Below are 17,902 nucleotides of genomic sequence, written 5' to 3'. Positions count from 1 at the left end.
CTTCTGCCTCATTGAATCACAAAAAGCAGGCTGTGAGAAACACATTACAGGCTATTGGAATTTGCCAAACTGGATTATGCAGTCTTGCATAAGGTGAATATTGAATCTACAACTATGAGAACTAATAGCTTGGATGATGTGTTTTGTTTCAGGGAGTGTATGGCCAGCTTTGACCACCTATGTGAGACCTTCCCTGATGAGAACTGTGTGTTAACCAGCAGAGAGATCCTGGAGGAGGTAACCAGCTGTGTTTTCTACATTAACAAAAATCCAGGATAATGTGGTCTGGTGGTGCTGCATAACTTATAAAGGAAAGGCTTTCTATGTGCTTGGGTGGTGGTTGTGAGGTGACCCAGTGAGGGGGGTGCATGATTGGAGTGAATTAACCTACATTGGCCTTAACCTGTTAACAACCTGTTAACACCAAAGTGCTGTGGTAGTAGCACAGTGTTGTTGTAACTGAGAGAATCACTGAACAAACTATTTCGTTACGTTGACTACTACGAATACTTCATCAAAAATACAAATCACTGATCTGCTTCCTGGAATGTGAATGTTAGCCTGGTAAACCAGCCGGTCGTGAACTAACATTTCATTTCGTTCTACCAGACCGTCTGGCCTCAAGCCCTGGGAGGGTATTTGCAGAAATTGCAAAGCGTTCTAGCCAATCAGCGACCCGCCTCGTAGTTGACATCGTAACCGGTCAATCAGGAATGCCGCTAGCAAAATAATAATGGCTGCCTCCTTGCCTCTCCGCCTCGAGGACTAATGTTAATGTTCGTCGAGTTTAAACAGCCATAAAGTGCAGTTATTGCAGAAATAGACTCAATAACAACAATTAAACAAGTACAGGAGTATCGCCGCAACAGTGGAGTTTCTCGGTGGAAAATGTGTTTTTGCCGTTCTCCCGAGTGGATTTGGGTTTGACTGGATCCAACGCTGATTGGTTGAAGGAGTTGTCTGTCAAGGCAAGTACACCCGCCCAACTTCTGCCCACTGCTAAACACTGGGTGAAAGCTTAAGGCCAGATGGTCTGGTAGAATGAAATGAAATGTGAGTTCACGTGACGCCGTGACGGGCTTGTTTACCAGGCTATCTGAATGTACCACACCAACGTAAGCTGGCTCATGCTTGTGTGACTTCTACCGTACTGCCTGGTGTACGAGTGCACACTGTATTTACTTTTGCCATGCACACAGCCCAATTCTTATAGAGGTCTAAACTAATAACAGAAACAAGAATTGCCTTAAAATCAATCATTCACTCACAAATTGTACATTAGATCAATATTGTTTTGTTCTGATGTCAGACTGATGATATTTAAACTAGAATTACAGGACTAAACTCAACTAAACTACAGGACTAAAATCCTCGAGTGTTCGTTTTTGCAGTTGACCCGCCACTCTTTCCTTTTTTGTCCGTAGTTGCCCCATCGAAAACAATTGATATGAATGTTTATTTAGTGATATGGCTGTTATCATGCAGGCCAGTTTCCATAAAGTAATGCACCATTGTTCATGACAAATACAAACATACAGACCTACAAAGGTGAAGGTGGCTTGTTTACTATCAGGTGAGCAATTTGAGTCCTTACTAATTTTATTCAATACATATTGTATAATACTCCCCTAATACACACAAACACGCATGCCTGTTGGGAGAGCTGGCACAACAACCTGTAACCAGGTGTATGAACATGTGAACAGGAGCACCCAGTGTATGTTAATTTAGGTGTCACTCTGCCTGTAACAAGGAGACACCCTCACACATTGCCAACAACACGATCTCATTATAGGTGCTCTACCATATGAAGAACAGTTAGGTAACTATCTGCCTCACCCAGGAATTGTATAGTGGTAGTGTTGTTATGACAACAGCCTCTTATATAAAAGTTAATGGGACTCTTGCATTTATGTGCTGCAGCAGGATGGGAGTCACCCAGAGGACAATGTCACCCTGGGCTCCAAATCAGCCAGCCTCTGCCCTGTGTCCAAACAGATGGTAAGACTGCCACACAAAATAATAATCAGCCAGCCTCTGCCCTGTGTCCAAACAGATGGTAAGACTGCCACACAAAGTAATAATGGGGCAGCCTCTGCCCTGTGTCCAAACAGATGGTAAGAGTGCCTCCCACACAAAATAATGTCATTCGCTCAGAAATAACCTTTGCTTCCTCATTGTCAAGTTTGACCACCAAAATAGCTTGGATCCGTCAGCCGGCCAATCAACGCAAAATGAAAAGCAGAGGTCTTAAGTTTTTCACTGTCATCAGTTCTACTTCCCTAAAAGTCACATGCAGGTTTAACTAAAGTCTGGGCTCTAGGGTAACATTTAAAGCTGATATGTGCTACTACAATAGACTTCAGATTTCCAGTTCCCCCTTTTTCATTCATCTATATAAAACTTGACATGTGACTGCAGTGTTTCCCACGGGTCGGCAGTTTTACTTGGCAGGGTGAGGGGGAGCTGTGTGCACAAAATTCCTCCATTCAATGCTCAGCGCATCTTGTCTTTGTTCAGACACTAAACGCTCGTTGTTGCAGAACAGAATTGAACAGCCAAATAGAATACTGAGCCATCTTGAGAAAAAGCACTTGAGATTAAATAATTTGAGTCAGGAGTCGTGAGGTCGTCTTACATTAATGTATTTAGCCTACCTATATTTCTGCAAAGAGATGCACTCCTGTGGAAGCAAACAGGTTTACAGTCATGATTTATGGAGAACAGAATAATTTATACTCTTGGGGTGATACAGTCAGTGTATTTTGACTACACAACAGAGAAAAACAAGGGTGCCTGTGACTCTGTAGACAGCAGAGCAGAGGGGAGGAACTGAAAATGGGTCATAGGTCGGCCTGTGTGTGTATTTATGATTATAATTGCATTAAACTGTTGATTATGTAAATAAAGCTAATGTAACTTAAAACTTCTCCGTCAGGCTAACTTGCTAACTGAATGACACTGCCATCTGATTATTTCTAGATTTATGTATGAAAACGGGTTACTTCCTCGGCTTATTGTGTAGGCTGCATTTCAATCATGCCTCTAATCAGTTTGTGTTGGCATAAACTGTCATGGGTGCTATGAATAATGGTTGTTGTAGTTCACTAACACGCTTTCAGTGTTTGGCGACATTAAATTCCATCCACAAGATTCAGCAGGTTTAAACACCACAGCCCCTGAAATCATTCAAAAACAAAAATGTGCTTGGGGCAGCTGTTAATAGAAAATGGATGGGATGGGAGTTTTCATTCCAAAAACAAAAGAGAGTACAGGTTGATCATATTAAGAGTAAAACAATCATAGTACAATGATAACAGGTCAATTTACACACACAGGCACGCGCGCGAGCAAGCACACACACACACACACACACACACACACACACACACACACACACACACACACACACACACACACACACTGACACACACACAGTGGGTGCCAAAATATGATCAATATGTGGGAAACTTGGTGTGTGCCAGGAACGTGCCCAAAACGTGACAAAGCTTGGAGCCAACTGCAATGTTTTCATGGCCAAGCAGTGGTGTGTATGTGTGTGTGTGCATGTGTACGCACGTGCACGTGCGCGTGCGTACACGCGCTCCAACTATTAGCATGTTGCATGATGTCTTGCCCTCTTGTTTGTCCCTCAGAGCTGCTCCAGTGGCATTGTGCCGTACCTGGGCACCTACCTGACTGTCCTCACCATGCTGGACACAGCACTCACTGACACTGTGGAGGTGAGCACGCATCGCACCGGCACGGCCCACAACCCTCACCCACTGTTTTTCTCTGTTCTTTTATGGGACTTAAAGTAGGTTTACGATGCCCTATAACACTAATAATTATTGTGTTCCGTTCCAAAGGGTGGACTCATCAACTTCGAGAAGCGCAGAAGGGTAGGTGTCGCCTCCTAGTGGTTTCTTCAAATAAGTCGACGAATGTCCTCCACATTCTGTTCTACTTGTTTTCCTTTTCTATTCCAGGAATTTGAGATTCTTTCCCAGATCAGGCAGCTTCAGGCTTCCTGTTCCCAGTACAGCCTTCCAGTTACCCCTCACATTACCACCTGGCTGCAGGCACACACACTCCTGACAGACCAGGAGAGGTGAGACACACACTGACACCACAATATCATCGTCAGTACATAAAGGGGGAGCTAGGGCTATGTCTGTCTGTTTCTCTGTCTGTCCCACTCATCAGTGATGTCATAAATTCACACACACACACACACACACACACACACACACACACACACACACACAGTTCAGCGATGATGTCACTGATTACATCACTGATGATGTCATCAGTGATAATGTCATCAGTGATGTCATACAGAGGCATTGTGACATACACACACACACACACACACACACACGAGAGAGATTGAAGGAGAGAGGAGGGGGCGAGAGACTGAGGGAGAGAGAGAGTGGGGAGAGACTGAGGGAGAGAGAGAGGGGGAGAGAGACTGAGGGAGAGAGAGAGAGGGGAGAGACTGAGGGAGAGAGAGAGAGGAGAGGGAGAGAGAGACTGAGGGAGAGAGAGAGGGAGACATTGCACATGCGCCAATAGGGCGGGCGAGGCCGAGCCGCGTATGCAAGCTGCAGGGCGGGCGAGGCCGTGAGCCCGCACGGCGGACGAGCCTAGGAATCGAGCGTGCATAGCGCGCGAGATGCCTAGTAATATCAAAACAACATAGTGGGATACACAAGAACCTTGATTCGAAAACTCCCCCCCCAAAGCCAGTTTGGTAGTGTTATTATCAGCTAATTCTCCACCATTTGTCTTTTTTGTCTCTGTCTCCTGTAGCTATGAGCTGTCTCGTGACCTGGAGCCCCCAGTGGACCCCTGTCCCAGCTCGCCCAGCTCATGGAGGCATTGTCTCCTCACTAAAAAGCTCACATCGTAAGTCTGTCTACAAGCAAACCTTTGACCGCAAGCCGCTTGTTATGACTGCTGTGATCCTTCTTAACTTGGATAGCTTTAATAATCACAGTTTACAAAAGGTGTGATCCTTCTCAATGACTGGCTGTAAATAGAAAGTAGGTTATCATGCCAACCTTCTAAGAATGGCTTTCAGGCGCTAATCACTGATATGGCAAACAGTTGAAACGTCCCTGTGTGCACAGGTTGCGAACAGCTAGTGAAAGCAACAATAGGAAGACACATGCTGACCAGATCAGTGTGTCCTCCTCTGGTTCCAGCAGTTCGGAGATGGAGGACCTGTCGACCCCACAGCCCTCGCCCCTCAGACTCAAACTCAAGGTATGGCCACTGGCAGTGTCCGAAGTTTAACAAACCTGCCAAGGGCTAGTATACATAGTTTTCTTAGAAATGTCAGCCTAACACACAGAATCATTCACGTGTGTGAAAGTCGACAAAGACAGTCTTGACAAAGACAGCAAATCCACAGACCTTTAGAGGCTCCAGCTTTGTGTAGAGAAGCAGACAGCCAGTCAGCAGCCATTGTTTTGATTTGATTTGTTCCAAGGCCAGAAAGGGTATGGTGGTCAGCAGGGATAAAGATTGAAAACCGATAAAGACCAAAGTCTATAAATAACTGAGGCATTTAAATAATATCTCAAAACGTTACAGGCTAGTGTGGTGAATGATGCTTATTGATTTATCCGTGATAGATGATAGATAGATAGATAGATAGATAGATAGATAGATAGTGATAGAGAATGGAATTTCCACTCTTCTCCGCTAATGTGATAATTATAGCAGCCTATCTAAACCAAATGAATTGAAGCCAAGAGTCCAGGAAGATGTCTTATGAAAGTATATTTATTACCATAACATTCTCCTATACACTGTGTTATAGGAGAGACTGAATCTCAATGTACCATCTGATCAATGTACAGAGTCCAAATATTCAGCGGCGATGTCACAATTTGAGATATGCTTTATAGGCAAAGGAAGAGGAAAGGCAGAGAGGAGGGGTGATGACTTGACTTGGAGCCTACAGGGCTGCCTGTCTATCAGCAAGTGTTCCTGTCTCATGGCCATTGTCATGCTGAGTTTCTGAAGGCCAGAGCAAAGGGGAGAAATCTCCTGCTTGATAAGCTAGTTATGTGTCTCTGCATAGTGCAAATATGCATTTGTGAGATGTCTTATGACTAATGACTCATAGCATTAATTATGTGTATGCAATTATAGCTTATAGCTTATTGATTAGGAAATGGCAATGGAACTTATATTTTTCTCCAACAGATAGATAGATAGATAGATAGATATTGATGGATGGATAAATAATAAATATAGAAATAAATATAGAAATACTAAAAATACTAATACAAAATATGTAAGATGATATTTGTGCAATTATATGCGTCAGTATGTATACAAACAGTGCAGTGCCAACAGTGTCCATGGGGAAGTATGGTACATTTATAGTCCATGAGGGAAGACCATTCTGCTGTGGGCCGTCAGAAGCCACCGAGTTGGCTGGGGTCATCAAGGCAGGTGCCGGGATTGTACAACCGGATGGCTGTGGGTACAAGGGAGCGCTTGAATCGCTCCGTCGAACACCTCGGGAGCAGGATGGTTGCTGAAGGTGTGATAATAAAATTGAAGTTCCATTCATTGGCATTTCCTATTCAATAAAGCAATAATTACATACACATAATTAATTGGTATGAGTTATAGTTATGTCATATGGACAGACCCAACAGACAGTTCGTGGCATTGAGAAGGTCAATGCACTCTTGACACCCGCTCACAGACATGGCGCCATCCTATACGAATAGTTATTAGTTATTAGCATGTCATATGGAGACGCACATACATAGAGGAGATTCTCGCCTTTGCTCTAGCCTTCAGAAAACACTGCATGACAAAGACCCTGACACAGGAACGCTTTGCTGATAAACACAGGCAGCCCTGCTCAGTCTGACTGCACCACGTAGTTGACCTTGCCCCATCAGATCATCCCCCTTCTCTCTCCTCTCGTGACTATAAAGTACATGTCAACTGTCAGATTCTTTACTGAATGTTTTGAAGTCTGTATGACATACATTATGTGGTACATTGAGATTTCAGTCCTCTGGCAATGGAGTCTGCCAGAGTTTGTATTGGCTTTACATACAACTCAGTGATTATACCCATTGATTTCAATATTGGCTGAACATATCGGACATTATAGAACATATAGGATTGGTGAGATTCTAATTCTACAACAAGGTGCTTCTTAGGCCATTAATCTCCTCATGGAGGGGATGGGATGGGTTCCCCAGTGTGTTCCTGATTTGGAGCTCATCCTCGCCTCGGCCACCTCCTCCAGCCTGTTAAGGTGCACTCCTACCACAGAGCCCGCCTTCCTGACCAGTTTATTGAGTCTGAGACTCCCCGGGAAATACAATCTGTTCTGTCCCTTCCTGTAGAGGGCATGTCTGACCAGTCCAGCCTGTTGTTCAGATGCAGGAACCAAGGCCAGACCCTGGACAGTATAAATAAGCCATTGTCAAGATGTTTACCATTTGCTATGAGGGAACGTTTCTGGAAATTGGAGCATGATAATCAGATTTGTCCCTCTGTCTTTCCCTCTCTGCTCCTCCCTCAGTCGCTCTCCGGGTCTCTTCACAACGTAGCGGAGGACTTCTCCTCGGCCTCCATGTCCTCCTCCTCCCCCACTCTCTCCACCTCCTCCTGTAGCTCCTCCCATCCAGACCTCAGCTCGCTCTCCCTCGTCATGAGCCCCGAGCCGGCATCTTCCACCTGCTCTCCTCAGCCTTTGCTGCCCGTCTACAACAAGCAGGTTGCTGACTCCTGCATCATCAGGGTCAGTGTGGAGTGTGGCAACAACGGCAATGTCTACAAGAGCATACTGGTAAGGAAAATGGAAGTTTTTGTAACCTACTCGCACTTCTTCTGCTCTCTTTATCTGCAAAATCTCTCTCTCTCTCTCTCTCTCTCTATCTATATATATATATATATATATATATATATATGGTATATATATACATATATATACATACGATATATACACACACACACACACACACACACACACACACACACACACACACACAAACAAATAATACATATATATATATATATATATATATATATATACACACACACACACACACACACACACACACACACACACACACACACACACACACACACACAAAGTGGTGATTTTCACATCAAATCCAGATTATAAGATTCATGAATCTGAACATCTGGAAAAAAAGTGAGTTTATAGTGTCCTTTTTGCCCCGTAATCTATAGTAATTGTATTATAGTAAAACAAAAACTGGTGCAAGAGAGATGCTGAACATTCTGTTAACACTGAGTGTGTTTACATGCAACAATGTAATTATATTCCTTTTCATTGGACGGATATCTAAATATTCCCTTTTATGAGTTGGCTCATGTAAACACATCATTTTCCTTTTTCTGTTGGGTTTGTCCAAATAGCACTGTTTCCATGGAGTCATATGTATCGAAATAATGTGCCAGTAGAGTAATGTATACAGCCAGGTATATATAAAGAACTGCTCACTGATCATTCTGTGTAAATGCCATATCCATAATATTACTTTGGTCCCTGGTCGTGGAACGACCTGCAGTCCCGTTTGAAACTGGTCTCTTCCATTCCTCTGTCCAGTTTTAAACATGCTTTATCTGAAGTTCTTACTGCAAGCTGCTCCTGCAGTAATGTCTAGTTTACTTTGCCCTTTTTGACCTGTTATTCTTGTTTTTAGGCCATATGTTTTTACGTTCTTGATCTTGTGTTATTTATTACCCTTGGATGTGGTATTTTATGATGTATTTGGATGTCCCTGCTTTTTGAAATGTTTCAGCTTTATAGCCCTGTTTTTATGTTTCCTTTTATTTACTGTAATTTATGTTGATTGTAACCTGGCTTGTAATTGCTGCCTTCTTGGCCAGATCACATTCGCAAAAGAGATCTTGTATCTCAAATGTTTTATCTGGTTAAATAAAGGTTAAATAAAAAATAAAAAAAATAATTCCTATCCTGACTAAAGGTCTTTGCACACAGTGTGTGTTTTTTCCTCCCCCGTATGCATTTTTTTTAATAACCTCGCAAGCCAGCTGGATCCATCATCCGAAAACAGACGGGTCAAACAGCTCGCAAAAGGATATTGACTGATGCGAAAAACGCCGAAAATCCAACCTGTTCTGAAAACTTGAATGTGCGGATGAAAGTGTCGGAGTCAGTGTGTAAACATGAGTGATGCAAAACATGAGGTCATATTTTTTTCAAAACGTGCGACAATTTCGGACGAAAAATACGGACTTGGTGTGCAAAAAGCCTTAAGACCTTAGCTGGGATAAGGCTCATATTGAGATGTAAACACACTCACTGTGACTGCCACAGTTTGAAAAAGAGCCTGTTGACTTTCTCTGGGAATTGAGTTGAACAATTACAAAATCAGACTAATATAGTTACATGTCTCCAGTAATAAGTGTCTCCTAAACGTGTTTAGATTTTAAATATACAGAGAATATAGAAATAATGTATTGACTTTGTTTGCATACCTGCTCCTCTGCCTGCTCCCAGCTGACCAGCCAAGACCACACACCCCACGTGATTCAGAGAGCTCTAGAGAAACACAACATGGAGACTGTCAGCTGCCACGACTTCAGCCTCAGCCAGGTGCTCAACAATGGAAAAGGTGAATTAACAAAAGTCAATTATAACACTTCATCACAAAGTAGCTGCTGGAATGCGTTGAACCCATTGCCTTTATAATATATGGGCGACACGTCCCCGCTTCCTACCACTATGTACAGTAAGAGTGAAGCCAGAATATCTTGTTTCCGCGAGCTGTCATCTTGCTTGTGTGACGTCATTTGGGAAACGGAGTCTGCGCAGTAGAGTCGGGCTGAAGCTGGAATTATGCTTCCCGCATCGGCGAGGACCGCGAGTGTCCATGCGGAAAAGTGACCTCAAATCAGCAGAAACGCCCCTCCGCAAGGCTCTTGTGCGGCCGGGCCAAACGTCAAGCATAATGAGACCTTGAGGAGGTTTGAGAGTGGCTGTCACAGCTGTCAATCACCCATTTTTATATCATCAAATAGCTATTTAAAAACAAACGTATCCAAACAAATTAGCACTTACATAACAACATACATCAGCATGATAAGAGCGACCTAAAATGACAGAAGCCAGTGGCTAGGGGGATGCGGGTGGTGGTGGTGGGAGGAGGCGTGGTGAGAGAAGGGGGTGGGTCTAGGGGAAAGGGGCCGTAGCTAGCAATAGGAAGGTCGTAGATAGTCGTGGTTCGAGGGGTGGGTAGGGGAGTGGCTGCGGAGATGTGGGTGGGGTAGGAGTAGGACCATTTTCCATGTTGAAAACGATTAGCCATGTTGTTGAGATACCCCCAAACATTGCCTAAAGTCCCGTAAGGCTGAATGGCCACACCACTGCTCCATGGGCTTCAAGGTATTTGTGCTTGTATGAGTCTGGACAGACATGGATGTAGACTGTAGACTATAAATTGACTTGTTGGCGGAGGCAAACAACAATGAAGCGGTTATTTCTAGTTTAGTTTTGCTCACGTCTACTAACATGGATGGAGGGGTCGGGACTTATTATCTATACTGGGACCAGCCACAAGGGGGCGATCAAGATGTTTTGGCTTCCTTTTCGGGGAGCTGTCATGACATATTTTATACAGAGTGAGTCTATAGTTGAACCTGATAGATTGACAATATAGTGTAAGAGTGTCTGTGGCGGGAGTTTTCCTTTTAATCAGCATTCCTCTTTCTGGCCAGAGCTGCAGATCCCTGACAAAGCCAATGTATTCTACGCCATGTGCACCTCGGCCAATTACGACTTCGTCCTGCGCCAGCGCTGGAGGAGCCATGGGAGACGTCTTGGCTCCCCTTCCAGCCCCGGGGCTCAACCCAAGAGCCGCCATGCCAAGTGAATGTTAAGAATTACATGGACGAGAATACAGAGGAACTGCTCACCTGCAACAATAGCCCACTAGCACCCTCTACAGGTGTGTATCTACTCACTCTGCAACAGATACAAGTGGTTCTGCCATAGAGATTTCCCAAGTAACATTAGAGACTGAAAAGTCACTTTAGCCAGTTTCATCAAGACGTAGTAGGTTTCACCCGGAGTGTCATGGAATACATGGAAGTTTGCTTTGAACAACGTTGAGCCAGGAAATATGTTTCCGAGGAATATTTGACGGTTTGAAGACTAATACACGGCATAATGGAGAAATGCACACAGACACAGCGGAGGAATGCTAAGAAGAAGAAACGGAGGAGGAAATGGCGAACTGTATATTTCTCTATTATGCTGTTCATCCACGTCTTTGGATAAACAAACATCACACACGTGACCTTTCTTCTCTGCCGACATAAGCAAAATAAGTAAGCTGTGATATTCTAGGACTATTGATGTATCCTGTACAAAAGTGCTGCAGTCTTCTCGCCCTGCATCTGCCACTGTGGATTGTTGAACATACTCTAAGTCCCTCCACACCTGCACCACCACTCACACTATGGCTGTGCAACGCTAAGATGCTCATGCAGGCTATAATTCTACAGAGGAACAAGACCACTTTCCCTCAGCCTGGATAGTGAACAGGATGCACTGTGTTTCAGCCTGGATAGTGAACAGGATGCACTGTGTTTCAGCCTGGATAGTGAACAGGATGCACTGTGTTTCAGCCTGGATAGTGAACAGGACGCACTGTGTTTCAGCCTGGATAGTGAACAGGATGCACTGTGCTTCAGCCTGGATAGTGAACAGGATGCACTGTGTTTCAGCCTGGATAGTGAACAGGATGCACTGTGTTTCAGCCTGGATAGTGAACAGGACGCACTCTGTTTCAGCCTGGATAGTGAACAGGATGCACTGTGTTTCAGCCTGGATAGTGAACAGGATGCACTGTGTTTCAGCCTGGATAGTGAACAGGATGCACTGTGCTTCAGCCTGGATAGTGAACAGGATGCACTGTGTTTCAGCCTGGATAGTGAACAGGACGCACTGTGTTTCAGCCTGGATAGTGAACAGGACGCACTCTGTTTCAGCCTGGATAGTGAACAGGATGCACTGTGTTTCAGCCTGGATAGTGAACAGGATGCACTGTGTTTCAGCCTGGATAGTGAACAGGATGCACTGTGCTTCAGCCTGGATAGTGAACAGGATGCACTGTGTTTCAGCCTGGATAGTGAACAGGACGCACTGTGTTTCAGCCTGGATAGTGAACAGGACGCACTGTGCTTCAGCCTGGATGGTGAACAGGATGCACTGTGTTTCAGCCTGGATAGTGAACAGGATGCACTGTGTTTCAGCCTGGATAGTGAACAGGACGCACTGTGTTTCAGCCTGGATAGTGAACAGGACGCACTGTGTTTCAGCCTGGATAGTGAACAGGATGCACTCTGTTTCCGTCTGGATAGTGAACAGGATGCACTCTGTTTCAGCCTGGATAGTGAACAGGACGCACTGTGTTTCAGCCTGGATAGTGAACAGGACGCACTGTGTTTCTTGGAGAGAGGCCGCAGAGGAAAGATGTTTGACTATGGAGTATGGACGCTTCCTGTTAATCAGTGAGACAGCGCTGCTCCCGTGCAGATCTCTGTGGAATGGAATATCTTTGAAGTCACGGAGTGGTTCTTGTTCAGTCTTGCTTAAAGCATTGAAAGGTAACGGGATTCCCTTCAAATCTGCAAATGGTATTTCAAATATACTGTTTGGACTCAAGCAGGCTGTTCCTGAAGTGGAGATTCTGTGTGGCAGCAGGTTCATTAAAACTGCTAGAACTGGCAATTTAATAACAGATAGATGAAGTAGCCCAAGTATCCAGTTGTTTTCTAATGAAAGATTTTAAATGTTTTAATGTAACTCAACATAATGTAATTTTATCATCTTTAATTATTTAATACATTTCAATGTTCAGCTTTTAGAGTGCCATGGTGGTGTAATGTAAATACGGTATGTCTTTAGTGCCTAGTTTATTATTATATTTTGTGTGTGTGTGTGTGTGTGTGTGTGTGTGTGTGTGTGTGTGTGTGTGTGTGTGTGTGCGTGTGCGTGTGCGTGTGCGTGTGCGTGCCTGCGTGCGTGCGTGCGTGTGTGTGTATCTCTCATATATAGATAGATAGTGAGATCGAGAGATATACAGTATAGAGAGAGATATATTTGGGATGGTAGGTTGAAGAGTTCAACTCATGGACCCACCATCCTCCTCTCAGTCTTAAATGTTACTAAGTCTACATGTCCTTGAGTTCATTTAGTGCTATAACCTCAGGTAATGATGGCAGTATCAATGTTATCTTATGTCCTCAAGTCTTTGAGGTTTATTTGTATCAATTTGAAGGAACAGTGCCAACATTTATGTCTGCTCTCCTGGTTACAGTGAATGGGAATATGGAAATATGTGAGTCTTATCGTATGCCTGAGTCTTAAAGTGGCCCTGCTTGTAATGAGTTGTCCACGACATTTATGCTAGCAATTTCCAATAGAGTGGCACTCAGATGCTAATATGGGGTGGGTCGCTGTTGCCTCTTCATTAGGAGCCCCAAAGGTTATGGTTAGGGTCAGAGAAGGAAAGCTGATCACTGCAATACAGAGCGACTTTGCTCAGTTTGTAAGTATAACCGTCTCCATATCCATTACTGTGTGCACCAGATTAGTCTGAAGAATGACTCCTGTATGTGAATATGAAGAGACCCAGGATGTGACTTTAATAGATTGAAGATCGTCTCAGTGATGCAATGACACCCTCCCCAAAACAAACAAGGGAGCTCTCAGGAATGATCAGAAAGTACATTTTGTGTTTTTGAAAAAGCATTGATGAAATCTAATCTTCAAGCAGATCCATGGTAAATTGTATAGTCCTATCACTCCTTTGACCATGTTGATCTTGCACGAGCACCCACAGTGGTTCACACACCCCTGTTTGAAATAGATTTAAATAAATAACTAAATAAAAAACACTGCAGAAGAAGTGTGGCACTTTGCATCACTGCATGTTCAGAGAGTGTAGAAAGGTTGGTAACAAGACAAACGTTTGGCAGCCATGAGATATGAGCGAGTTGCCTGCCTGCCTGCCTGTCTGTCTGTTGTATTGTGAGCCGACGTGTATGTGCTAATATTTTTATTTCAACAGATGCTTTATTTTTTAAAGTTTAATCTAAGCACTTGCCTTTAAGTGTCAATTGTAATTATCATGAAATGTCTAATAATAAAGCCAATTTACTGCAAATGTACACACTGTAATTATAGTAATTATATTTGACTAAACTGTAATGCTCAAGGTTTGCCACTGGATGAAGTCATTCATTCCAGATCAGAAGATAAGAAAACCAAACAAGCTAAGCTAAACAAAGAACTTTGTCAACTGTAATATTTTTTGTGGGTAGTGAAGTTGACTCTCTAGAGTCCTAGAGAAAATGGAAGAGGCTATTACTTTGGTTGTTAGTATAGTAGTATTTACCATTATCATAAATTTTCCACAGAGGTTAAGGTTAAGATTAGGGTTATGTTTATAAGCATCCCTTTACTAAATATTCCCATCTCAGACTTTGTGGGTTCACCCGGAAGAATCACTTCTGATGTTGTAACTCTTAACTGGATAAACGTCACCTTGTCACTGACCACTAGATGGCGACAAATGTAAATGCTTCTAAATATTCTGTTTATTTCATGGAAAAGGGCCTGCATTTATATAGCGCTTTTATCCAAAGCACTTTACAATGAGTAGGTACATTCACCCAATCACACAGACATTCATATACCAATGTACCATGCAAGGTGTTGGCACAACCATCGAGCAATTTGGGGTTCAGTATCTTCCCCATGGACACTTCGACATGCAGACTGGAGGAGGCGGGGATCGAACTACCGACTTATTTTATCCAAAGTGATTAGTGGATGACCCCCTGCCTGGCACCTGAGCTACAGTCGCCCAATTTCAACCACTGTGACTCGAGGAAATATTTTCGTTACCTTCCCTTGGCACATAAATTATTTGGGAAATAAATTGTAGGATATTCAAACGGCCAACATAACCTATTCAAACCAATAGGATAGCCTACATAACTTATCAGAAATGACCTAATAAAGGACTACTATGTTACTCATTTTGTTTACGAAATAAATACATAATTTGAGCTGTCATTTGGATCACACGAGAATGCTTTGATATTTGAAATATGTTTATTTGCCTTTACAACACATTCCATGCGATCAAATCATTTCCATAATATTACAACATATAAAGGGATAGCCCATCATTTTATCTTGAGCCTCATCTCCGCCCTTGGAAATTGGAGAATTTGACCAATAAAACCAATTTTAAATTTAAATTCTAGTAGACTGATTGTGATTTTCCTCTTCGTCTGTCTGCCCACCTCAAGCAGAGCTTGACGTTCAGCCTCAGGCCCACATTCAACCATCAGAGATTTCAGACTCTGAATCAGGAAAAGTAGTATTTAAAACAGTGTGTCTAAATATCACTAGTCCTCAGTCAGCATCTACATCTGCTGTATAATAAGGTATGTGCAAATGTTATATAACATCATCATAAGACAACAAATCTTAAAAAAGTAACTTGGATAGTGGTAAAAAGTGGGGTAAAATGATGGACATAAAAAATCCCTATCAAATTCCATGGAGAATGTGTGTTTGTGTATTTGTATGTGTTTGATTTGTGTGTGTATATTTTTCGCATGTGGTTGTGGATGGTATGTGGATCCATACAAGTGTGTACTTACTGTACGTGTGTGTGTGTGTGTGTGTGTGTGTGTGTGTGTGTGTGTGTGTGTGTGTGTGTGTGTGTGTGTGTGTGTGTGTGTGTGTGTGTGCGTGCGTGCGTGCGTGCGTGCGTGCGTGCGTGCATGTGTGTGTGTGTCTTGTGCAGCTTTAAAGAGACACGGCACTGAACAAGCCAAGTTTTATTCTGAGGGCAGAACTGTCTTCTCCACAGTTGTCATTTGTTTTCCTGACATCCTCCTCTGCCCCGGCCAGTGCCTTGTGGCTATCTCAGTCCTAATGACTTATAATGTGCGCAGGCAGAGGCCAGATCGGGACATGCACTGCATAAACTGTATCAAACAAATCAACTGATGCACTGATCCAGGCTGCTGATATCATGTGATAGCCGAATGTAAATTAGCCTCAGTTCAGTCCAAGTTGAAAGTGAGATGCGCAAGACTTGCTCTGAGCCTCTGGAATTGATGTTCAATTGTTTGTGTGGTTTTTAAAGGAGAACTCAAAGATTCAAGATTTGTATTGTCACGCCGTTGTACAAGTACACACGTGTGAAACTCTTATGCTGTGGGTGCAGTAGGTAAATAGTGGGAAATCACAGCAAACAACAAGTAGGGCACAAAAACACAGCAAGCAACAAATAGACAATAAGGCAATAGTTAAGTAAAGAAGGTGTGTACTTTTCCCATCTCTGTCAATACTGTATATGAGTTGCATCGCTCCTGTTCACTCACCCATGAATAATAACCAACGACAAGTCACAGATTAGTGTGTGTGTGTGTGTGTGTGTGTGTGTGTGTGTGTGTGTGTGTGTGTGTGTGTGTGTGTGTGTGTGTGTATGCATGGCCTACTTCCTTGCATGCATGTTAGAGGGAATTGTCTCAGCGTGTCTACAGTTAAATAAATCCTATCATGTGAGTGAGAATTCCTTTCCGTGCGTGACTGACTGACTGTGTGTGTGTGTCCGGTCACAGGCGCATGTAGGTCAGCTCACATGCTGCATGTAAACAGTGTTTCTGATGCCCCCTGTAGGTCAGCTCACACGCTGCATGTAAACAGCGTTTCTAATGCCCCCTTTGTTCTGTTTGCCCTGGAATGTGTGCCATCATCACCAGAGTGTCCGTCGGCATCGTCCTCTTCGTCATCAGTATTTACTGTGTGTGTGTGTGTGTGTGTGTGTGTGTGTGTGTGTGTGTGTGTGTGTGTGTGTGTGTGTGTTGTGTACATGTAGTAGGCTCCAGTAGAGGGCCTGTGGTGTAACAGTAGACAGATGGGGGTAAATGGCTGAGACTAATCTAAAGGGGTTAACCAGTTAATACTTACCTCGAAGCCCTCTGCTGGCCATAAGTGGGTTACCTCACACTTTGACATATTGCTCGTCTGCCAGGAGTTGTTGCATCACTGATCACATAGAGAGGCAAAGTGACCACCTACTTCCTGCATCAGCACTGTACCAGAGATTTTCATCCACCATTTATTTTCCCATAGACATTTCGTAAAATGCTTATAAAAATAGTTTTGCTTCGTCAAGCCAAACGGTCCAGCTATGTTTAGAATCGGGAGAGACCATAGAACATTTTACTTGGACCAAAACTTTAAAAAACTACATCGAAAAAATATTTTCCTTAAATCCGCAATTCTTTTACGTTTTGGTCCGAGTGAAATGTTATGTGGTCTCTCCTGTTTCTAAATATATCTGAACCGTTTGGTTTGAACAAGTACAACTATTTGTATAAGCATTTTACAAAATGTCTATGGGAAATTAAATGGCGGATGAAAATCTCTGGTACAGTGTTGAAGCAGGAAGTAGGGGGTCACTTTGCCTCTCTATTGGCTTATAATGTGCAAAATGCCTACGTTGTATTATGCACGATGAAACGCAGCAGTCGTGTAAACTGTGCTTTGATCATGTCAGGGCAGATACAAGCTCTGGTCACGAGCATTGATCTCGTTTGTCGAGGGCTTCCAGTGGCCCTATCCACCATGAGCCTATTTAGAAAAGAAAATGCCCTTTTCGAAAGGGGTTTCGGCCTGAGTAAGGTGCAGTGTGTCTGAGCTTAGTTGTTAGCAGGTTGCGCTAGCTTCTCTGGCATCGCTCCAACCGCTTGTCTCGACTCCAGCCAACCCGTTGCTCGTGGATCCACCAGTATTCACTCTGTGTCCATTTGGTTGGTTCAGTTGGACATAGTA

The 17,902-nt window shown here is 43.4% G+C and overlaps 1 protein-coding gene across 1 annotated transcript in view; it reads left to right on the top strand.

Moving 5' to 3' along the window:
* Positions 1 to 11,726, top strand: part of rgl3a (ral guanine nucleotide dissociation stimulator-like 3a) — a gene marked incomplete at its 5' end in the record, with an annotated part of 29,790 nt that extends 18,064 nt beyond the window's left edge. The window contains 10 exons of the mRNA XM_083655620.1: positions 153 to 237; positions 1,924 to 2,001; positions 3,657 to 3,743; positions 3,870 to 3,902; positions 3,990 to 4,111; positions 4,813 to 4,908; positions 5,133 to 5,268; positions 7,565 to 7,831; positions 9,536 to 9,650; positions 10,753 to 11,726. Coding sequence (XP_083511746.1) covers positions 153 to 237; positions 1,924 to 2,001; positions 3,657 to 3,743; positions 3,870 to 3,902; positions 3,990 to 4,111; positions 4,813 to 4,908; positions 5,133 to 5,268; positions 7,565 to 7,831; positions 9,536 to 9,650; positions 10,753 to 10,907 — 1,174 coding nt within the window. The remainder of the gene's footprint in view (positions 1 to 152; positions 238 to 1,923; positions 2,002 to 3,656; positions 3,744 to 3,869; positions 3,903 to 3,989; positions 4,112 to 4,812; positions 4,909 to 5,132; positions 5,269 to 7,564; positions 7,832 to 9,535; positions 9,651 to 10,752) is intronic.
* Between the last annotated feature and the right edge of the window lie 6,176 nt (positions 11,727 to 17,902).

This window comes from Poromitra crassiceps, assembly GCF_964638095.1.
Source record: "Poromitra crassiceps genome assembly, chromosome: 19".
NCBI classification, from domain to species: Eukaryota; Metazoa; Chordata; class Actinopteri; order Beryciformes; family Melamphaidae; genus Poromitra; species Poromitra crassiceps.
Note: the sequence above shows the minus strand (reverse complement) of the source record. Positions and strands in the feature narration are given on the sequence as shown.